The sequence below is a fragment of the Agelaius phoeniceus genome, chromosome 5 (genome assembly GCF_051311805.1).
Source record: "Agelaius phoeniceus isolate bAgePho1 chromosome 5, bAgePho1.hap1, whole genome shotgun sequence".
NCBI classification, from domain to species: domain Eukaryota; kingdom Metazoa; phylum Chordata; class Aves; order Passeriformes; family Icteridae; genus Agelaius; species Agelaius phoeniceus.
In genome coordinates, this window is record NC_135269.1 from 48919236 (window position 1) to 48943749 (window position 24514).

At 39.2% G+C, this 24514-nt stretch overlaps 1 protein-coding gene across 1 annotated transcript in view; it reads left to right on the top strand.

Moving 5' to 3' along the window:
• The window catches only part of TES (testin LIM domain protein), a 28235-nt gene extending 11478 nt beyond the window's left edge, over positions 1-16757 (top strand). The window contains exons 3-7 of the mRNA XM_054631724.2: positions 8274-8526; positions 9661-9996; positions 13264-13479; positions 14003-14161; positions 15322-16757. Coding sequence (XP_054487699.2) covers positions 8274-8526; positions 9661-9996; positions 13264-13479; positions 14003-14161; positions 15322-15513 — 1156 coding nt within the window. The 3' untranslated portion in view covers positions 15514-16757. The remainder of the gene's footprint in view (positions 1-8273; positions 8527-9660; positions 9997-13263; positions 13480-14002; positions 14162-15321) is intronic.
• The last annotated feature ends 7757 nt before the right edge of the window (positions 16758-24514 follow it).

Here is a 24514-nt window from a genome sequence, read left to right on the forward strand (position 1 = left end):
AATTCAAATAAGTTAGATAATACTGAGCCTTGGATGGTATACTGTTCCTAAATGAGCGAGTTGATGATAGCAGTAAATAGCCTGTCACTACTTTTGTAGAACTTCTATTTCATTAAGACCTTTCTTGCTTTACTGAAACCAGATGTATATATGTATATTAATGCATTTATCACTGGCCCAGTCCACTCATAATACTGGGTGTGCTCAAAGATGTAGCCTAGTAATTCTAATTTTTTAGGAGAAAGGTCCCTCTCAAAGGGAAAAGCCTGAAAATAACAGAAAAATAGCTGCTAATAGCACTAGCACATGCTATCAGTGAAAACTGATGAATTTAACCAATGCTAACTAGCTGGAGTGAAAGCGTAGACATCTTATTGCAAAGCTCCCATACCTTCAGTGATTTCTCATGGGCAGCTCCTCACAGCACAGCCAACAAACTCCATGTCCCTCCTCACCCAGCTAACCCACTCTTTTGTAGCCCTCGTCTTCTTATTGGACACAGCTGTGGCCTGTTAAGGGCAGGCCTGTTCCTAATCTTTGGTGATTAGTACAGCTGCAACTCCTCAGGGTGAGACTGCCTTCTGCACTATCTTTATTTTCTTACATTCTATTGCCCCACATGAAAGTTGCATTTGCAGTAGAATTTAGTTTTGTCTTATAAGGTAGCCTTTGTATGCCAGCTGTAGTGACATCAGGTGCTGATAAGGCCTAGGGGATTTTACATCTTTGCCCAAATATTTGACTGCCGATGAGACTGTTTAGAAAACAATCAGGCAAAAAAAACCAAAAAACAGCAAAAATTTGTTATAAGTTGATACATAATCAAGAAGCTATATTCTTATTTGTAATGTATAGCTATAGAAACAACTTTACAAATAATGACAAGGACCAAGTTTATGCACTAGTAGGTAAATGTGCAGCAGTTAATAGTTTGTCCATTGTTAGATGAGAAATTGTATTACTTTCTACTGAAAGCTCTTTTGTTCATAGTCACCATGGCAGATGGGGAAATTATAAGTGGGGGAGGAAAAAGTCCAGTTAACTTTCTCTCTTTTATTTTTTACTTTTTCTTAGTTGCCAATATTACACTTTGTAATTGCTAGGTTATTCTATAACATGAAATAATTTGGAATAAAAAGAAAAAATTGTCTAAAGTGGTTTATTTACATCATAGTATGATTGCAAAGTTAAAAGGGGTCTGCTTCTGTGTGGGTGTTTGGGGTTTTTTGCCTGTGTTTTCCTTTATTCATGTTGCACTGTCTTCCTGTGGTTAGGGCTCATTGTGCCAGGTCCTGAAAACATAGCTCATCAGAACATTGTCTCTCCTAGAAAAGTAGGAGTTTGTAGACAGCAGTGGATTAAAGAGCAAGTAATGAAAAAGATGTGAAAACAGTGACTATCTAGCTAAGATTTAATTTGGAAATTGAGTCCAAATAGGATAGAGCAGATAAATAAGGTGGCTGGAAGTAGTCTGAGAAGCTTCATCTAAGTGTCAGACAATTGTGGCACATACCTCTGAAACAGTAAAAAAAATTAGTAATTGAGAGGCTGGAAGAATGGCTTGAAAAATAGCTGTTTCTCCAGCAGAGCTGCTAGTGGAGACAGTAAGAGTGTGAATCTGAAGTCTTAATTCAGTTCTGTGTAAATAGTTTTCAAAGGGAAAAATATATTCATATGCTTTGCCTGATGCATATATTTTTGTAGTCCCCCACTTAAATGGAACACATTCCATCCCAAATAGCTGTTTACTCAGTTGTTAGCCTTTAAATCTGAAACTCTGTTTTAAGTAGGAACAAACTGTAGCACAAGTAGACAGAATATTGTCTTTATAACATGAATAATCAAAATCAGTTCAAGTTTACCCACTTACTTAATTGCTACTTGTCCATAAAAGACAAGTGTTAAAGTAAGAATTGTAGTTAGAGAAACAGCTATACATTGGGAGAATAATTGGGGTAGGTATTGACCCTGGTCAGCAGCCAAACATCCATACAGCTGCTTACTAACCCTGTCCCAGACATCAGGGTGGGAGACAGGGAGACACAGTGAGGAACAAAAAAGGAGGAACAAAAGTGAGGTGACTCATGGGTTGAAATAGTCAGTTTAATAGGTGAAGTGGTGGGTGAGCAAGCGCTGCAAAGGGAGTCACTGGCCATCTCCCACCAGCACACTGATGCCCAGCCAGTCTCCAAGCTGTAACTACTTAAGAAGTCAGAAACTTCGTCCTGTATTTCTGGTTTATCACCTATTGTGATGTTATATAGCATTTAACCCCCACTGATTTGAGTCAGATGTGCCCCTCCCAGCTTCTCCACTTGCTGAGGTGGGGGCAGAGTTCAAACACGGGGAAGCCTTGACTTTGTGCCAGAAGTGCCCAGTACTAGCAAGTTCTGTCAAGGCTGTTTTAGCTAGAACTCCAAAGCACATCTCTGTAAGAAGACAGTGACCTCCACAGGATCCAGATGCAGCCCAGCAAGCGGGGCAGTAGCGGCAGCGTGTGCCGGGCGTGGTTCTGCTGCGGGCTGTGCAAGGCTGACACTGCCCTCTCCTGGGGACAGCCGAGGAGCTCCAGCACATCGCACAGCTCTTGGTCTCATAGATGAAAATGCTGTTCCTCAAAGAGCCTGCATGTATTTCTTTTTGTACTTCCATGCAAAAGACACTCAGTTTTTCCTCTGGGGAGTCAGATTGTAAAGTGCACAAAAAAACCCACGTGTACCTATCGAGTAACGTGGTTACTCGTGGTTACCCTGTCCCTAAGGACAGGGCTTTACAAGGAGTTACTACACCCTTCTTCTCTATACTGGTAGTATTTGGAATAAATCTCTCCTGGGGTGGAACATACTGTTTTAAGACATTTGTGCTGTAAATCTTGACACACTGTATGGACAGGTTTTATAGGTGCAGAACTATAAATTGAGTCTAGTATAGAAATGGTGGTAAACCAAGCCTTTAGTAGAATTATTCCTAAATTTTGAAGTTCTGATAGCCTCAGTGTTGCAAGCTGAATATAAAATGGGAGATGTGGTATACAATGGTAGTTGAATGGTTAACGATTGCCTGATTTTATCTTAGTGAGTTAATAGCTTTTGCTTTTAAAATTGTCATCAGAATCATGTTTCTGTCCAAGTGTAACAGCAGCAGAAGGTGGAGAAGGTCTTTTTAATTTAGGTATTAGATTTATTTCAGGCTGCAAAACAACTCCCACGCCTGTCCAGTGGGTCAGGCTGGATGTAAGAGATTGCTACTCAGTTAGTTAGATATTGCTCTTTGGGAATGTATTTCCCACTAGAGGGGGCTATGGGACTGGAGTGAGAAGTTGCTAAAAACAGGAGAGAAGGTTGGTTGCATATATACCAGAAAGTGGTAACTGTCCCCTATGTGACTTCCCAAGGTGTTAAAATAAACCTCTGAAAGCAAGACTCTTAAGCTTGGGAATTATCTTTTTCATCCTGTGGCTTCTCTACACAGATACAGTACATGGAAGGCAGGGAGAGCCCTAAGATTTTCTGATATTACAGCTGGCAGGGAAGCATTGAGATGCAGTTCAAAGCAGTTGCAATTACTTATAGCTGCATTAATAGCAAGAAAACATAAGAGAAGGAATCATGAAATCACAGACCTGGATGACAAAGCAAAATGCCTTCCTTCTCAGTAATTTCATTGATGATGCAAAGCTGGGAGGAGTGGCCAATATGCCAGAGTCCTGTGCAGCCCCTCAGGAGGATTTTGACAGGTTGGAAAGATGGGTGGAGGAGAACCATCTGAAATGTAACAAAGGCAAATGCAGGGTCCTGCACCTGAGGAAGAATAATGCCATGCACCAGCACAGGTTGGTGCTGAAGGCTGACCTGCTAGAAAGCAGCTCTGTGGAGAAGGACCTGAGCATCCCGTGGAATACAAGCTCTCCCTGAGCCAGCAGTATGCCCTGGGGGCCAAGAAGGCCAATGGTGTCCTAGGGTGCATTCTGCATGTGGAGTGCTGTGTCCTAGTCTGTGCTCCTCAGTACAAGAGAGACGTGGAGCTCCTGGAGTGGGTTTGGTGGAGGGTAGCAAAGATGATTAAGGAGCTGGAGCATCTCTCTTAAGAGGAAAGGCTGAGGGAGCTGAAGTGAGGGGACCTCATTAATGTCTATCAGTATCTAAAGGGAGGGTGTCAAAAGGATGGAGCCACACTTGGCTCAGTGGTGCCAAGCAATAAGACAAAGGGCAATGGGCAGAAACTCCTGCACAGGAAGTTCCACCTGAATATGAGGAAGAACTTCTTTATTATGCAGGTGTCAGCACTGGAACAGGTTGCTCAGAGAGGCTGTGGAGTCTCCCTCACTGGAGATATTCAGACCATCTGGATTTCTGATTCTGTAATAAGAGGAGGTTAGTTGTTCTGCATGGAGGGCACAAGCCTTGGGACTTGCCAGGTCTTTGAGGATTTCTCTATGCTTGCAGCTACTGCCTCCTGTTGCTAGGAGCCAGCATAGGAAGGATCATGAGCCATCTTATTTTTCCTCTCCATACGCTAAAATGTAGGCAATCAGGAGGATGATTTACATTTTATTTTGGAGAAGGAACTAGAAGTTTTTGATCCTTCATGTCAGTAGACATTCAGGACACAGGAATTCATCACTAGAGAGAATGGAATCTCCATACCTTTCTTCCTTGTTCTTTCTAACTACTGAAGACCTGCTAGCAAGGCATTATCTAATAGACCTGTCTTTACAATGATATGCAACTTTTCATTCCATAGATTTTGAAATTTCCTCCCTATCTTCCATGTTTTGAGTGGGAAAAGCTTTTCAAATTGCTGATATTGGGGGGGTGGGGGGGGTCGATGACATTGCTCTGATGAGGTCCTGAGAGCTGTGAAGACATCAGCAGGAGTACCTAACACCTCCTTACTAGATACTCCAAAATATACAGTCAAAAAAATTATCTACCAGTCTATTCTAAAGAGAATTAATTAGCAATATACCTTCTTCAGAGGGGACAGTGAATGACTAATGAGGAGGATTGTGCTGTGGCAACTGGTGAAAGAAGTTAGGACTAAATTGTGAACAGTACTATTCAGGAACAGTTATGTATGTAAATATCAACTGGATATCTTTTAGTGCTGGAAATTATTTAAGAGGAAAGATTATAAATCAGGACAGGATACTTTTTTGCTCTGTTAGCAGCCATATGGACATCTTCATGTGGCTGAGATCCAGGGGGAGCATTGGGGAGCATGGGAAATGGCAACAGCCTAAAGGATTTTCCTTCGATTTACTGAGATATGCTGACATCAGTTGTGACTCAGCATTCTCCACAACCTTTCTCTATTATTTTGTCCTGTATTCAGAGGCATAATGGTACACAAGTTCTAAGGCCAGTATTACACTTGTAACATAGCCCCTCTAACAGCTTCTTGCAAACTGTTGGCAAAGAATTATTCACTTAACTTTGAAAGAGCAAGGAGGTTAAACTAAAATGTACACAGTCAAATTCTTAATTTCAGTGGGTTCCTGGTGGGGAAGATTATTTTCATTATATTCATTTCATCATCTCATTATTTTCAATGCAAGTATAAAGCACTGTAGTTCTACACAAGTTTTCACACTGAGTCCCAGGAAGGACCTAAGGACAAATTGTGTGCTTTCACTTCTTCACCACTACTTCTTTATGAGGAAAGCAAAGAAAAACATCTCTCACAGATACTGCAGTCAGTGAAACATTAAGCCTTCAAGGTGGGACCAAGAATAATAACAGCAGCTGAGTCAGGGTATTCATCTAATGGAAAGTAGAAACAGGATCTCTAAGCTATTCTGAAGGAGTACTATTAGGAGAAAGATATGCAATTTCATGACGGAACATGAGCAAAAATAAGGTGCTCTTGTGGCTTTTCCAGCACACATGAAAGTCTTAGGATGAATTCCACTGCAGCTTGTGGAGGGTGGTCTGGTCTCTCACTGCTGTCAGTGCTGCTTTACTGTAGTTGGATGCTGTAGTGGGGGAAGAGCGCTCAGCCTGTGTCACAGGGCAGCAGTATGAGCTGCTCTGACTGAGGTCTGACTGAGGTCTGTCTTGCAAGCAGAGCAGTTCTGGACAGCACGATTGTGCTTCAATTGTGTAAGGCTGTGCAGGGAGCCCAAGAATGTCTGGTCTTCACCAGTGTTATTAAATCATATCCTATCAAAAAGCACACAAGTCTAAAACTGGAGGTTACTGTTGCTAAAGATTTAAGTTTTAAGAGTAAATAAAGTGTTTAGTGTCATTGTTTGGATGGACAAACTGCTTCAATTCCAGTGGCATATGTGCTTTGAGCCATAAAGCTGCATGGTGATCATGATGTAAATCACCAAATCAGCAAAAAGGAAGGTCTGATTCTGTCACCTGGTATTAGATCTCAAAAAAGATATGACTGAGAATTGGTAATAAGGTATAATCACATGCATGCCATAAAAGATGAGCAAAGTGAATATGAATTGCTTTATTAGTATATTAACTAGTCTCTAAGTATTAGCTATGTAAAGGACTTGTGTAGACAGGTGTTGAAGATCTTGCAAAATTTTATGTTTTGAGTGCTTGAGATGCACAGTAAAGCTTTCAAGCTTAGTGGGAAATGCTAGTTCATGCTTGAATGTTGTGGTAAACTGGGAGATTGCAAAGTGAATAGTATATAGTAGCTACTCAGGTAAGCATCAGCTTTGAAATTCTGCACATCTTTCCTGTTGTGGAAATGAGTTGGAGGCTGTCAGACAATCTACATCTCAATTAGTGATCTCTTTAGGTATTTGTGTTGCAAAGTGAAGTCCCTTCTACTTAACATTCTTATTTTGAATGAGTGGTTCATTTTTAGAGTTTAGGTAATTTTATTTGGAGTGGGCTTTAAAACTTAAATTACCACAACATATGTTTTCTGTGTAACCAAATGCAGCATCCACCATACACTGAAATGTTGTTACACCACATCCTAAACTGGTGTCCATATAGAGAGCATATGTTTGTGGCTGGCTGTGTATCACTTCAGGTTGCCAATTTAAGGTCCTCCTTCCTTTCCCATTACCTCAGGGGCTTGCTGTTGTCATGGCATGTTCTTGTTGTGTTCCTGTGACATATCTTGTGACACCTAACTTGCCTTCAAGACTGTATAAAACAAGATGCAGAACAATGTTAGAGTTTGATGAGTTTTGGCAGGCAGGGTTCAGAAGCATTTTATAGCTAAAGTTTATGCTATTTGTTGTATGAAGGATAAATAATGGGGTAAACCACTACTCATTTCTCTTCAAACTCCAGAGATCCAGAAGGTTGATATGTTCTCTTAGTCTGTAATAAGAACCTTTAGTTCTTATTAGCTCTCTGATTTCTGATTTAGCTTATTAGCTCCCTGATTTCTGGCTGACTGCTTATAACTGAAGTTCTGGAGACACTGTTAATAAATAATGAACTAGCTTGTCTAATCCAAGGTTCTGTTCATTATATGTGAATTGTTTAATTATGCTTAAGGTAACAAATTACTTTCTAATATTCGTTAGCCAAAGCAGTTGAAATATGTTGTATATGAAAGAATATAATTTATATCCAAGGAAGTAGATATACTTCTACCTTTTAAGGCTGTTTTCTGTGAAAAGTCTCTCTACAGCTTGTGCCAGAGTACCTCTGACTTGGTTCAGAGCTGTTTTGAAAGGCTTTATCCATATAAGCCTTTAACTTTTCTTTCATCTTCTCTTTAAATTCTGTGCTTTGAACAGAACTTGATGCAATTACACTTTTCATATGTCTGTATGCATTTTCTTCCTTTCTTGGAAATATTTGTTTCCAGGTGATAGCAAACCGGTGATAACCAAATATCATGCATACAGTGAAATACATATGAAGAAAATAGTATAGTGCATGTAACTTTGAATGTATGAAGAGCAGCTGAAAAACTAAAATCTCAAGCAAATGATAGCTGGCGGGATCATGTTGATGCATTGAGTTATCTTATAATAAATCTGGTAGGTGACTGATAATGGATATGTATGTGTTTAATCAGTATTGAGATGCAACTGAAGAAATCACATAGCTTCATATTAAAATTGGATTCATGTAGTTGATTGATATCTATCTGATAACAGTATCTGTAAATAAACAATGTAAATAATACAACAGGACACATAAAGGAGGTGTTTGACATATTACAGAAAAAGTGTATATTTCCTAAACAAAGTACTGAAAACAAAGGTTTGGGTTCCTGGTGATGTTACTACACACCCATATGGTGTGAGATTGTAATTTTGTTACTGTTTCCATGAATTTCAGGAAAATATGCCGCAACTGCAAATGTGGCCAGGAGGAGCATGATATCCCTTCAAGCAGTGAGGAAGATCGGAAAGTAGGGAAACTCTTTGAGGATACAAAATACACAACCCTCATTGCAAAGCTGAAGAATGACGGCATTCCCTTGTATAAACGCAATGTGATGATACTGACCAGCCCAGTGCCGGCCAAGAAGAACATAACCATCGATACTGTGACTTATGAGTGGGCTCCTCCTGTTCAGAATCAGACACTTGTAAGTCCAACTCACATTTTTTCATGTTCAAGTCAAGAGTTGGTGGGAGATAAAGTTGTAGAGCTTACTGGAAGGATAACTATGCCTCTTGTAGTCTTCCTTTCTTCCTCCTCAAAACTGAAAATATGGTGACTGTTTAATGAGTCTTGCATCTCTCATCTTGTTTTATGGAAGTTTTTCTATAGAAATTCTTAAAAACCTGGGGAGGTGAGATTGTTTTAATACATAGGATTAAGAGTTATCTACTAAGCCACTGGAGTCCAGTTTCTGTAGCCTGCTCTCTTTCTATTTTTTTCCTTTTTTTTTTTTTTTTAATAAAGTTAAAATATTTGCATGGAGTGTAGGCTCAAAGAAAAAAAAACAATACCCAACACCACATCAATTTATGTAATTGTTTAAAGTTAAGGGGAGCACTTAGTCTTGCTTATAGCTTTTACTGTATATGGCAAGAACAAGGTCAGTGTTGACATCTAAAAGAGCAACTCTCTTCCAGTATATTTTCAGCTGAAGTAGATGAGATGGTAGATAGCCTTCTGAGGATTTGCTTCACTTTTCAAACTTTGATTGCTAATTTATTGTACCAAAATGTTGTGCAAGCCATGCCAGAATGACATTATCTCAAATTATTTCTTTTCAGTGAATTAATCAAACCTTGTGCATCTAAGACTTACTTAAAATTCAGTTACCAATTTGACTTTTAGCCTTGTCATTGCTTTATTTAAACTAGGGCTTTTTTTTCCCTTAATTTAGCTAATTTCTTCAATAGGTTGTATGCCCCAAGCAGATTATTTTGGTTTCTACTTTTCTAAGACTATACTTATTATTATCAGTGTTCATAGATAGAGACAAGATGCTGTGTAAATGTTATTTATTCAGAGAAGTAATAACTCTTTTCTCTATGTTGTAAAAGGCTTAAAAAGGAGTCTTTCTCTTACTCTGGGAAGAAGCCAATTAATGCATCTGCTGTATTTTATCTCCGTTACCTTTTCAGGAGCTTAATGTTTATGGAAAAATCCTTGTTTTTGACAAATTTGGCTGTCGCTAAAAACAGTAGAGGTTAGTTTAGTTGTGTTTGCTTATGAGAATGGGTGTGTAGCTGAAGTGCCATCTGATGTGTGATTCCTGCTGATTCAGGCTAAGCAGTACATGCAGATGTTACCCAAGGAGAAGCAGCCCGTGGCTGGCTCGGAAGGCGCGCAGTACAGGAAGAAGCAGCTGGCAAAGCAGCTGCCTGCCCACGATCAGGACCCTTCCAAATGCCACGAGCTTTCCCCCAGTGAAGTGAGGCATATGGAGCAGTTTGTGAAGAAGTACAAAAGAGAGGCACTTGGTGTAGGAGATGTCAAGCTCCCTGGGGATGTGGAAGTGAGAGCTCCTGATGAGAATAACTTGAAAAATGGTGGTGGCAGAGGTACCTCATCTGCTGTTGGAACAATGGAGAAGTCCCCAACTCAGAAAGCATCTCAATATGTAAGTATAAGAATGGAAAGATAAAGCAAGAAGGTATATTATCATCTGAGTGTTCTTTTTGGTCATTTTAGCCCAATTAAATTGTTTATTAGTTTGGAGTAGCAAAAATCTGGGGAGGGAAAGAAGGAACTGGAAAATGTTGTGAATGTCTGCACAGAGCCATGGTTTCTGACAGTATTTAATTCATTGCAGCAAGTAACTTGCTAGGTGACACTTTCATCCTCAGTGCAAAAACATGTTAGCTTGGAGATAGTATATTAAGGTAGCTTTTACAGAAAAATAATCAAGAAGTTTGTGTCATCTTACGGACTAATTGTTACATTCTTCTCCTCTTGAAGAGTTAGTTTAATTTTAGAAGCTTGTTTTCTCCTCTTTTTTGGAAGAGCACTAAAATTACCCACTTGTCAAATTGTGTTTAAAGTGAAATTAAATTAAGGAATAATAAAGTAACATGTCTCCATCTTGTGTCCAACAATTTGAACCATACAATGGCTCTTTTGACTAGCCTTCTTTTCATATTCAGCTCCATTTTCTTATCTGTGTTTTTTGTCCTTTGGCATCTGATTTCTCCTTGTAATAGCCCAGCAAAAAACAAAGTATATAAAACTACCCAGTTTTCATTAATATTTCAAAAATTGTATCCTTAATCAAGTATTTCTGAAATAACTACTGCTGTGCATATCTCAACTACCAATTACAAGTTCAAAATAGGGGTAGGATTACTGAAGGAACATTAAATCAGTTTAGTGGAGGTAGACATTACTTAGGAGTGTCAAAAGCTCTACTATAAGTTGATTTCTAGAAATGTTGCTATTATGTGTATGAATCCTTAAAAATATTTGTCTGCAGGTTGCTTAGAGAAAATTAATATACAAGTTCTAGATGGAGAAAAAGGTTTGTTTAACATTGGTTGTAGAATTTGACTTTTGCTATTATTGGGGGGTGTGATGTGTTTTTTGTTGTTTGTTTCTGAACTGACAGTATATATGACTACTGGTGTGAAATATAAAATCAGCACTTAGGTTTTAGCTTTGGACATGGCCACTTATCCTAAAAATTTTCAAGCTATGCCATTTGGTTACCTGTAGCTTTTTTGCCTTTTTTTTTCCTTCACTGTCTTGTTATGGAGAATCTAAGAAACAAGTTATTTTATCATGGCTTGATTAGGTTACTGTCATTTTGTCTTATATCACCCTTTCCTGCTGGTTTACTCTAGTTTCACAGCAGCAGTTCTTAACTTATCTCCTCAAGGAAGACCTACAGAAATGCACATCTTGCATTGTACCCTGCTGGCCAACTGCCTTGGACTATAAGAAGTCAATAGCAGGAGGCACTCTGTCCTCATGAGTAATTGTATCAGAAAGTGCTTTGTTTTTTACATTACACCTGTTTATCACTTCCAAACTTTTCTTACTGTAGTACCTGAGTATTCTTCCTGCAGTTTAAGCCAAGCATATGTTATTACTGTGGGCTGTGATTTGGAAAGAGGCTTGTAGGTGCTTAATAGCATCAGTGAACATTTGGGTTTCTTATCTGTTGTTAGGTACTGAGTTTACACTGGGTGAAATAATCAGGATTTAGATATGTTATTTTTAAGTATTTGTGGGGGGGGGGAGGGTCTTATTTTTGCAATGAGACTTTGTTTCAGCTGTATGATTTAGCATTATCTCAACTGCTTTTTAACAGTTCAGCATCAATTGATACAGAAGATCTCTTAAATACTTAGCAGAAGAATACCATCCATGTCTACACTTTTTATTGGTTCTGTATTTTTGCTCGTCAGGTTTTCTTGTACGTTGTTTTTCAGACTGAGTTTGAAAGCTGTATTCCTGTAGCTGTAGGAAAAAGAATCTCTTGAAAAATTTATTTTCATTATAGGAATAGCCTGCACTTCTTTGAAACCTGATAAAAAATAAAAAAGCAAACCAAACAACACTAACAACCAGGTCTCCACTATTAATGTAAATATACCTATAGTAATTGTCTCTGTGTTTATAAATACAAAGCTTTTTCACCATGACTGAAAGCTGAATTAAAGAAAAATATGTACTTAGCTTATTTTCATCTTGTAAAGCAGGAAATTTTTCTGTACCTTTTAACCACCAAAGCTGGAGATGTTGTAAATGGTAGGCAGGTGAATCACATTGCCTAGACTTGGGTCTAGGCAGCTACTTAACCTTCCAGTGGGCTTCTCTTGGAGTATGAGGTCTAAAGTTGAAAGGTCAGAAACCTTTATATACGAGTATTTTTTAACTTTCCCTTTCATTAATTTCCCTACATTCTGTTACTGTTCCAAGTTGTTCTTCTTCTTTTGGTGGCTTTCTGTCTATCTTTTGAAATTGTCAGGCATCTGGGATCTGATCAATATGCCTTGTAGCCAAGGCACTTTATACGTATTTTATTTTTATATGCACACACAAAGCCACTTGTGGCTGATGTGAGTCATAGAGGAAAACCTTCCCAGGATGTTCAGCCCAGTCCACGGACCAGCTGGAGTGCAGGAAATGCCAAACTGGTGATTAAACTGTAGATAAAAAAATTTTGCTTCAGTAACATAAATCATCTGTGTTTTTTTACTTGATGGCACAGCCCCCTCTGTAGGCAGGTATAGGGCAGATTGTGATGTCTCTGGAACTATTTGTAATGTAGCTGTGTATGTATGCTTCGTAGTTTATCCATAGTCACTCTCTTGTCCTAAAATCATTAATTACAGACTGTTGGACAGCAGCCATGAGTGACTAGCATCCCTAGAACATGGCTTTAAACAGAATCAGTTTGAAATATTCACTAATTTTTTATTTTGCCCACCTGTGATGCAGATATGGCTTGGTCTTCTCATGACCTAGAAGTGCAGCCATTTCCTTGTCAGGCATTCTAGTCATAGTTGGTTAGCTTGGATGGAGGATCATTATTCTGTCCTTGTTCCTAAGAATATAAGGTTTACAGAGCATAACATGAATTTTAATTGCCTGTTGTTTTCTTTAAACACTGGACTGCAATTGCAGAATGTGAATACAGCAAAGTACAACAATCCCTTTAAGGAGCACTAATGCTATGACAGTGGAATGTGCATCATCTTGAATGGCTTAGTTGAACCTAAACTACAGTACAGGTATATCCTGAACCACTGCTGTCTACTCATGGGATTAAACTAATGCTTTAATTTCAGTCTGGAAAGATGGAATTTATTAAATATATTGATAGTATGTAATTTTTATAAATATAGCTCTCAAAGACTTAATTAACTTGGTGATAACGTCTTTCCAGTCCTGCTACCACTGCAAACTGAACATGAAGGAAGGTGACCCAGCTGTCTATGCAGAACGTGCTGGATATGACAAATTGTGGCATCCAGGTTGTTTCGTCTGTTGCACCTGTGGTGAACTTCTAGTAGACATGATCTACTTCTGGAAGAATGGTAACCTGTATTGTGGAAGACATTATTGTGATAGTGAAAGACCCCGCTGTGCTGGATGTGATGAGGTAGGAAATATCCTAGTGTCCTTCTTCTAGTTCAAAAGTTTGTTCTCCTGATAAGTGTTGAGGAGTTTTACTAAAACGCTTCAGTGCAGGAAGATGGTATGGCTTCACCAGTATAGTTGATATTTTAGTTACAAAGAACTGAAACCAATATGGACACTGCACATGCAGGAAAACCCATAGTTTGCTTTGGATTTGGTGGTGATTTTGCACAATTTGTAGGGACATAGGATGTGATACATGAGGGCAAATTCTCCAACAAGTCACACTTACATAATTGTTTCCTTATCAGGGACACTAGGGGCCAAACTGACCCTGGGCAGCAACAGGGAACAGCCCTCCTGGGGCCTCTGGCTTCTGTGAGCTCTTGGGAGCAGCATGGAGGCTTTTGGGAAGCAAGCAATGGTGGAACCACTGGGAGTTCCTTGCAAATCACAAGACATCTAGAGGCTAGGTTTATTAAAAGGTACACTGTTCAAATGAATGCACTTGTTCACTTTTACACTTTTTTGTGTCTTCCTCCTAGCTAATATTCAGCAATGAATATACTCTCGCAGAAGGGCAGAACTGGCATCTGAAACACTTCTGCTGTTTTGATTGTGATTGTGTTCTGGCTGGGATAACCTATATAACAGTGAATGACAAGCCAGTCTGCAAATCCTGCTACATGAAGAACCATGCTGTGGTAAGGTCCTTACAGATGTCTTGGTGTTGTGAAGGAAGGGAACATAAGTCTGTGGAGCTTCAAACTCTTACTTTTTCTCAGTCTGGGAGTATGTGAAGAGCATAAATTGAATATTTAGGCTTGAGTCAGTCATCTTCCCCTTCAGGAAAAAATAAACCAAAACCCACAACTTTAGGCAGGCAAGTGACTTCATAAACTTGAACAAAAGCCACTGCTGGGGTGGAGGGGGGGAACCTGTTGGGAAAACACCTTGAACTTAGCCAGTGGTGAAGCAGGATTTGGTAACAGGAATAAAGTAGGTAAAGATGAGTGATGCTGCTAAATGTTTATCTATTGTAGTTCATTGAGCCTGATGGGAATCAACTTCAGCTGCTGCTAAAGGCCTGTAGTTAAATACTGCAATCTAGGTACTTTTGTTTCATTTATTTCTACCCACATGTGTTAAAAAGGAGAGTGATTGACAGGATAAAGCTAGAAGTTTGGAAAAGAGTGCTAGTTCTTGATTCGTGGTTATGCTGGAAACTATTCTGAGATGATGGTTCATTCATATCTATATGTTAGCTAGCTACTAGTTGGGGGCTCAGTCTAATGTGCACCTAGGTAATTTATATAGTGAATGGAGAAAAAAATGGTCATCTCTAGTTGGCAGTTAATAATATTCTGAGGTAGGTGTGAGGAATTGGTTTTTTTGGAGAGGTTTTTTTTTCCTCTTAACTTTCTCAATCTAAATTATAATTTGTGAACAACCAGATTTTAAGATAAATGCATTCAAGACTTTTTAGTAACCCTTAATTATTTGGCATAACCAAAGAGCTGTCAATGCACAGGAAGATTTGTAGCTAATCTCTTTCTGTGCCGTTTGACATAAAAGGTTTTTATGATTATTTGGGTATTGGGAAATCCTAACCATCATAACTGTCTAAGCTTAGTCCCAGCAGCAAATAACTTGCATGTTCCTTTTATTATACTGTGCCTTCAGCTGAATTCTAATCAAAACACTTCAAAAATAAAGAAAAAAAATCAAAAGCTGGAGACTTTTTTTAAAGGCTTCTTTTAACACTTGTCTCTCGCCTCCAAAAACATTTAAGAGTTCCAGGTTTTATTGCACTTGAAGAGAGCATGTGTGTGCTTCCTTTCAGTGTTGTTTTATTTCTCACCAGATCTGCCAAGGCTGTCACAATGCCATAGATCCAGAGGTTCAGCGTGTAAGCTACAACAACTTCAACTGGCATGCTAAGCGGGAATGCTTCCTGTGCTCCTGTTGCAGCAAGTGTCTCATTGGCCAGAAGTTCATATCTATGGAAGGGATGCTTTTCTGCTCAGTGGCATGTAAGGAAAAGATGATGTCCTAAAAGAAGACATGCACAGAACTAATCAAGTATTGCTGTGTTCCAAAGGCTCTTGCATTTCTACTGTAAAATATATAGTGTCAGGGCATTTAAAATTATTGAAAGTATTAAATAGCATTTCCCAAAGATTTTTTTTAATGTCTAAAGCTTCCTATGTAGTCCTCATTTCTTAGCTATAATAATATTTTCTCTTTTAAAATACTGTTTCTGAATCTCACTTCAAATTTTTTCATATCACAGAACTGTAAGAAAAAAATGTGTTACAAACCCTATACATTCTAAGGGAGCTCTTCACTGTGAAGAATCTTTCTGCTGTATCTTGCTAATCGAACAAGAAAATGTGAAAATGCTCCAATTTATCTTGTTTTGTATCATAAATGTAACTCTTCCACCTCTGGTTTCACTAATTTATCATTTTTATAGTTTTTCTGCTTTCATCAAGCACTTTAGACGAAATGATCGGTTTTACTGCCATGTACAGCTTTGTTTTCCTGACTTCAAGTATGCAGAGTGAATGACACTTAAAAAAATTTGCCTTTAATAATTTCTTTAGGTTTGACACATGGGTTCTTGGGGGAATAGTGACTTCTCATGTCTAGTTTTGAAAGTAACTCCACCAGTAGAAAAATGTTGGCTCATGTTCATGCCTGGAAAAGCTTTAATTTTACAAACACTAAAGTTATGTTATAGATTGGGGTGGGGGGGTGTTGGTGTTAGAAAATAAGAGCAGGTCTTGCTTAGATTAAAAAAAAAATTGCCAGAAGTAGTGGGTGTCACTTTTAGCCTTTCAGAACTGGCTTCTGTTTTATATCATGAATGTTCCTTTCCTAAGTTGTGCCTTCTATCAAGAGGGATGTGGCACATAGTACTGTATGCATTTCCAAGAATGTATTTCTGCAAATGGATACTGCTTTTGATTTCCAAGTTCTGAACCAAAGCATGAAGAAGTCTTTCCCAGAAAACTTCCAGTATTTGAGTGAAAAAATTCACAGCTGTGTATTAGCTTTGCTTACTAGATAAACCAAATGTGTGGCTCTTTCTTTTATTTAATAATTATAGACCTACAGTGAAGCTTCTTAGAGATCTTCATGCCAAACACTGAAGGGGGAGTCTTTGGCCTGAAAAAAAAATAATAAAATAATTAATTTTTAAAGAAAAGTCTATGCAAGTCTTATGTTCGGTTCTTGTAAGTTTTATGGTGATTGTATTGTAACACCTATAAATAAAATTAGTGGTTTTCACTTAAAGTTGTCTACTAATTCTGTTCTTGTTCAGTGACCTTTAAGGGAGGCGAGGAGGAAGGGAAATGTTCCCTTGCTTACCTTGGACATTATTTCTTAAAAACTGAACACCTGTATCACTGTGCAGTGCTTACTGTCTTGTGTAACATTGTTAATGTGCTTATAGGTGCAAAACAGTGGGTCTTGTTCCAACAAATGCACAACTTCAGAACTTAGTGTTATTTTTTGTTCACATAAACTATTTTGAGACATTGGAGGGGAAGTTTTGAATTCATATAAGTGAGATAATGTGTTGAGAAAATAAAAGTGTATTGTGATCTTTGAGTCCTGTGAAAATAAAACACCCTGAGATACATTGGGATTTTTATATGTTATCTTAAGTTGTAAACTTTACATCCATGTTCTTGAAGCCTGTACAGCTTTTCTCAGAGATCCTCAGGAAAGTATATGTATTTGAGCTCATACCAATAACCTGTATCCTTGCCAGATTTGCAGGTTTAAACCAAGGAACACCCAGAATGTCTCAGAGAAGGTTTTTCCATGTAAGTGCTACTTAACCTGCACCAGGTTATGTACTTTAATAGTAAATGCTGTATCTGGGGGAGGAATAAGGTCTTATTTAATGATTATCCATAAGGTAGCTCAATAGTCACTGGGTTTTATGTGTCTTGAGTACATCTGTCCTCACCCACTCACTAGCATCTCTTCTGAAAGATGCAGCTGACTTTTATAAAGAACTGTGAAAAGATCTTTTGCATCTTTCCTTGCCCTTCCTTTGGCACGCTGTGTAACAGCTTTCTCATTAACGTGGTTACTTGGACTGGTAGCAGTCATACTTTTCACTTTGAATCTTGTTTCAAACAGTTTGGTTTATTAAAATTTATTATTGTATAACCTTCATTTACAAATCTGAGCTGGAGATAGCTCAGGAGTTACTTTTTCCATCAAGATACAATTGCTAAGGAACTTTATGTCAAACCAAACAATTTCAGTAGTCCATCAACTAGGACTAACTTTTTCCAGGCCTCTTCTGAAGCATGTTGTCTTGCTGGCTTTAGCTGGCACTCCTCTTGATCCTTCTGGCTCCCCTCCCTGGAACCTGATGCATCTAGGTGTTTCTCCTATGGGGTATCCCAAGTTTAATTTCTGTTCATGCAGTAGTTGGAAAGGATCATGTCTTGAGAACATCAGGTGTAATGTACAGGTGATACAGAGAGTAGACAAAGATACTGCTGTGTGACTTCACAATAGGTCAGAGATGATTAGGAGTGCTGAGCTGTTCTTGTAATGAGCTAGGAAGGAATTGATGTTCCTGCAGATAATGCTTTTTTGTGTTAGCTAAAACATACTGGAGCTCGAAAACAAGCATTAAAGAGATTTCATTCTGTCACTGTCATAATAAAAAAAATTGGCAGTAATGTGTTGGGGTTTTTTCTCTTGCATTTTTTGGCTATTTTATTAGAAGTCCCTTTGGGCCTATTTATCTTAATAAGCTAAGAATAGAAGCTGGAAGCTTTTGCATACTTCAGTAATAAAAATATATACTTTCCAGATGAAATTTTGACCTCTCTTGAATGTTGAAGTTCTATGCTGAAGAGTAGAACTTTATTGGTAAGAAAGAGTTATAAGCAGTCATTTTTAACAGCTAAATCTTTTTATTTAAGGAAGAGCTATCCTGTGGATTTGTAAAATTGAGGCTGGTAAAAAGCTTTGCAAAAATTTGAAAGAACAAAGCTAAGGAAACACATCTTTGAATTAGTAATGTATTTGTACATGGTAGGAATAATTTTTTACTGAGATTTGGATTACATTGCAAACTTAGTATGGTTATACATATGCTAGAAACAAAAGAAAAACATCTTTTTATCAGATCTTATATGTATTTTTTTACCTCTAGAAATCTAAAGTTTATGTACTTAAAGACATGCTAAAGAGCAATCAACACAGCAACTTCCCATTTACTTCCAGAATCATAAGTTTTGAATCTGAACAGAGTTAATGGTGTGAAGCAAAATTATCTGACTTTGTAGTAGCGATGACCATTAGCACAGAAGTGTTTGCTTGCAGAACTAAAAGTACTTGGACACTCCAGACCCTCTGTTCCCAGAACTGGTGAGGTGGGGGTGGCAGAAGGGTAACATTTTGCTCAATAGCTGTGATAAATTTAGCCTGGGTTTGGGATGCTAGAGCTGGGAATGGGTGGCAGGAAGGAGGCTGGCAGTCCATGAAAGGGTCAGCAATTCACCTGGCAGCAAGCTCTCCAAGGGACCAGGGCACAATGGCTGTACTGAGAGCAGGATGGAGGGCAGCTACTGTGTGCAGCAGTTCAAGGGCAGAAATTCAGGGTTCAGGTAGGGTGTCCTCAGGTCCTGGGCATGCTGGAAAACCACCACAGCAGTGTCCCATACCTTGTTGAATCTCAGTGGAAAGCTATTTTAAAAATCACCTCCACAAGTGTAGTCCTCTGGGTCCCAAGTAGTCCTTCTTTTCTCAACCCAAGCAAAATAATGACAGAGAAGATTCCAGTCTGATTCACATCAATATATATGAATGTTTTTGTGTGGTGAAAAAGGGTGGGAGAGGCCAGCAGAAAATCTTTTGCTAGGCCTCTACACCTGTCCATGTGTCAGGACTGTGGAGTGCCCTGTTTTATCCTAGAACTGACAGGAGCACACTCCAACTGCTCATCTCATATCCATCAGTCTCCATTGAGTGCAAATGTTATTTTCCTTATTGTTTTCAGTGTGAAACATAGGGAAGGTTTGTTCACCTTCTTTTGTGTCTCTCAGTGAGTGAAGGATTTGCTTCCAGAAGTGAGAAGTCTTGATTCAAGACTGTCCTCAAGCATTTTATCTCCAAATTCTCCCTCTCACCTTCTGGTAGAATGTCCCAGCCATCAAGCTGTGGTGTCAGCTCCAAGCAGGCACCCTTCATATCATCCATTATAGGTAGACCAAAGCAATTAAGAATTTCATATTCAACCTAAACTACAAATGATGCTATGTGTAGCTAGTACTACACGCAATACAAAAGCTAATGATTTTTAATGTTAACTGAAAAACACCATTGAAGTTGTATTGCTATGCTGTTAGCACTCAGCAGTGAGTAGGATCACACACAAGTAGATTTGGTGATTTTTGTCTTGCAAAGAGGAATTTATTGATGGTATAAAGTTGGAGCCTCTCTACACTCATTCCATCTACTGCCTTATTTCTTCAAAGTGCTGAGGCTGAAAAAGTCTATGGGCCGGGGCCTTCTACCTCTGCCTTTGCTCAATCCTTCAGCCAAAAAGTAAATTGAATTTGTTAATTAAGCATAAGGCCAAAAAATGGTACTTAGTAAAGTGTACTGCCAAAGAGGCCCTAGCAGTAAGTGCTAAATGGAAAACATATCATCTAATTATCATCAAATACTGAAAATAACATGTTCATTTTTTCCATATCCTTATAAACATAAAATGATGGGTAAAGGAGCTTTAGGGACCTAAAGTCCAAAACCATCTGAGCCAGGACTAGGTTCTCAGACTGTAGACTGCCACCCTGTGTTCACTGCCTCACTCACAAAAATTGAGCCAGATAGGTTTTGCCTCTGGCAAGCACCTTCTTCACGGTGCCACCCCCAGAGCTGCAATGTGACTGCTATGAAAAATCACGACAAAGTGTTACAAATCAGTTTCCCCCTTTGCCTGCCCCCCTAAAAACAAGTGAAAAAAAATAAGAGGATGTTTCTGCTACAAATTAAGCCCAGCATTGTTCAGATTTGGATTCATGCCCAGCATTGTCACAAAAAGCTTTTGCACCCAGTTTATGAGAAACTAGTCAAGCTTCATAAATTTGTTAACTTTTCATTTGTTAAAAAATAAATTAGTGTCGCAATAAAGCATCGAGGCTATTTATTGGTTGCCCTGACTGAGTTGTTTACATGAGTCAAGACTTGATTTTTATGCTGGCAGTAAGTGAACTCTTGGAAGCAGGCACCTGATGTTCCTCGGTTCCCCAGCAGATGCCGTCTGTGCTGCGCTCAGCGCACGGGCTGCTGCATCCACGGGGCAGGGCTCTGGGAAACAGCAGGAAAATCAGTTTTGAACTGAAAGACATGTTCTGAAGGCTTTAAGGAGTAAGCTGAGGACAGGGCTCTAAGTCTAGAAGGCAGTGTAGAACTGGAAAACAGTATGACCAGGAATTTGGATGGGAGAAAGAGGCTCAACGAAGATATTTTAGAATTAACATGAGCAGAGTGGGAAAATAGAGGGAAAACATGTAATAAGCCAGAGCATAATCCTGAATCATGCAAGCACTGTGAAATAGTTTTGACTTACTATTAAAAGGCAAAAAGCACGGAGTGCTGAAGTTCAATTGCTCTAGAAAAGGAAAATTGATGATGCTAGTTATTTGCTATGAGTAGAAATCAGGCCATGAGGGTAAGAAACAGGCTGCAATAATCAAGTCTGTGAGATAAGAAGAAGAGGACTTCAAGATGACAGGTGGTGAGGAGAGGTGGTGCTTCAGCCCTGATGAGGCATATCTGGAGTGCTGTGTCCAGTTTTGTCTCCCCAGTACAAGACAGACCTGGAGCTTCTGGAGTGGGTTCAGCTGAGGACAAGGAAACTGAGTGAGGAGCTGAAACATCTCTTATGAGGAAAGTCTGAGGGAGCTGGGCCTTTTCAGCCTTGAGAAGAGACTGGGGACATCATCAATGTCTATCAGTATTGAGGGGAGAGTGTCAAGGGCACGGGAACCAGGCTTTGCTCAGTGGTGCTGAGCAATAGCACAAAAAGCAACAGGCAGAAACTGATGCTCAGGAGGTGCATCCTATATTCACCTGTGTGTATTTACTGTGCAGGTGACTGTGCACTGGAACAGTCTGCTCAGAGATCAGTCTGCCTCACTAGAGATATTCAAGAACCACCTGAGCACAGTCCTGTGCCATGTGGTCTGGATGACCCTGCTTAAGAAGGGAGGTTGGACCAGATGACCCCTGTGCTCCTTTCCAGTCTTACCCATTCAGTGATGCTGTGATTCAGCAGTAATCCATGCTCTTGATGTTACACACTTACCTCTAAGAAGTTATGTGTTACACCTGTATGGGGATTAACAGGTGTGCCTCATTTCAGTAAAGCAAAAGTGGGTTTGTGTGCTAATGGTCTGCTGCAGTGTGCTGAAGTGTGCTGCCTGAGGTTAGCTGTATGACTCGTCCTAGCAAGGAGATCTGGTTCTGAGGAATTTCACATCTCATTCAGAGGAATTAGAGCACTGGTAACAGCTAAGCAACATAAAAGCAAAATCAAGTGTCCATCTTTTAACTGTGGAATCAGTGTTTGAGGGCTCATTAATCACACAAAGATTTAAACTGAAGAGACCTCTAGGAGTCACCCAGTTCAATCCTCTGCTGAAGGCAGGATAAAATTTGTGGGTACATTGTTACTCAGGGCCTTGTCCAGCCAAGTCACCGTCACAACCTGGTTATTCCAATGACAATTGTAATTTAGTTCTATTTATCTCCTGGCCTGCTCTGGTTTTCACTGTCACACATCACTGAAAAGGTACCTACCAGCTGCCATTTCTCCCTCCAGCTAAGATCATTGCTCCATAGCATCTTCCTTACAACAGTCAAAGCATTTCCAAGTACCTGAACCAAAGCAGTTTAGCTCCCAGAGGTTTTGTGATTAATTGACAATCTAATTGTACTATATTACTTTGCAGCAAGAGTTTCTCCTTTAGAGACTTCAAAGAATCTAATTGGGAAACCATACTTATAAATGTATTTATGAGTTTTATCATCATCTTCATTTACTGTGTAGCAGAGACTCCACACAGGCAAGAACTCTGAGGGTTTCTGTGGCTTAATGCATTCTCTGACTAATGCATTTCCCATGATTTGGGAATTCATTAGATCTTACTTGCCCATGTGAAATTTATGTCGTCTATTAAGAGGCTGAGGCTCAGCAGAGGTTCAGCATTAACAGACAAAACTTGTTTTGCAAGTTTTTTGAAACTTTTAGGAACTTAATATTAGATGTCTATCCCTCTGCCAAGTTTGGCTAAGGTTACAGGAGAAGAGGCTCCTCTGTCTCACACACGGGCTGCCCACATGGCAAACACATCACACATGACTCAGCCTGAAGAGTCTTCCCAAAAGTACCTTAACTAACACTTCAGTGTGGTCTGCACCCATTTCTATCTGACACTAGCAAGCTTCAGAACAGGCAGAAAAATCCACATTCAGCATTTGCAGCATTTCCTACGGGTGTGTTTTGGTGGTGTGACCCTCTGCTCAGCATTATGGATCTAACCTTTACTGCATTTCAAGTTCTGCACCCAAAAATGGCACATTCTGAAAGACAAGATTCAGGTACTGACACCTTTTAGTTATTTTGTGTAGAAATTTGACTCAATGGAAGCAATTGAGGCTTATCTTGTCTCAGTTGGACACATATTCATCAAAGAAAATATGGAAAAAAGTCAACAACATAGCTTAAAGTCCCAGCTGAAACAAGCTGGGAGGTATTTTTAATTAGTAAGTTTGGTGGTGTATTCAGGAGACAAATCAAGAATAATCAGTAAGAATAAAATCAGCAAACAGTTCATCAGTTCTTAGAAAACATTTTAATGACCTTTCAGAATAGGGAGCCAGAACATTGTGGGCAGAATACAAACAGCATCTCTCTCATTCCAGGAATTCAATGCACTTTTTTTCACTTCAAAAACTCTCAATATGATAGGCATTCAGAAGTTTTTCAGGCCACTTTTGTGGACTTGCATCTATTCCATTTCTTCTTTGTTTCATTTTAGTTAAGTTTTTTTAATGTGTTAGGGAAATTATCTCTAAAACTGAATATTCCTCTACAGACATCTCAGTTACAGCAAACAGACAGGTTCTTAACCCTCCCTAATTTAACTGCAATGCATAGAAAATATCAATATACACTGCTTGGACTCCTTTTTATCCTTTTACCTCTTTCTAAAAGCATAAGGAATCAGCATAGTTTAGCAGACTGCAGAATATGACTGCAAAGCAGAAACATGCAACATCTAATTCCAGTCACTGGCTGAATGCAACAGACATTGTCTAAATTCCTTGGGCATTCTGTTCCTCCATTCCCATCCTATGTGGGATGGCTGTAACAGCAACTTCACGGGGATATTTTGAGGCCTGGTTCACTCTAACCAGTGAAGTTTATTGAATCTGTAAACTGTATAACTGCAGTGCAGTTCTATAAATGGTCTTAACAGTCTTTTCTGAGTACCTTTTCTCTTCATTTTGAAATTCCCACACAAAACTGCTAAACAGAATCTGGGCTTTATATTTAGGAAGCCTGTAACCATTCCATGAAGTTTAAGAAATCTGGCAGTGATCTGGAAAACTTAGGAGGTAATGGAAGGTTACCAGGAGGAATGCAGAAGTGCCTTGTATGGTAGTGGAGAGTAGAACCAGTACATATTATGATAATACAGCCCAGCTCTTGTCTTTGGGCTGGGCCTTGGTTGTATAGCTCTGTCTGCATCTGAAATGCATGGCAGTGTAAACATCTCACAGAGATTCTCTTAAACATTTGTAAATAGTTCAGCAATTTTGAGAAACGGGGTGGAGCCTGCAGATGGCTAAAGAAAGAAGCATTATTCACATGCTTGTTGAACTCACTGTCCCAAGCCCAGTTCTGATCCTAATGTAAACCACTGCCACTTGCCTTCAGGCACAGTTGTACAATGTGTGTCTGACCAGACTTGGAAGGCACACACTGTTCCAGAGAGGGCTGTGCTGCA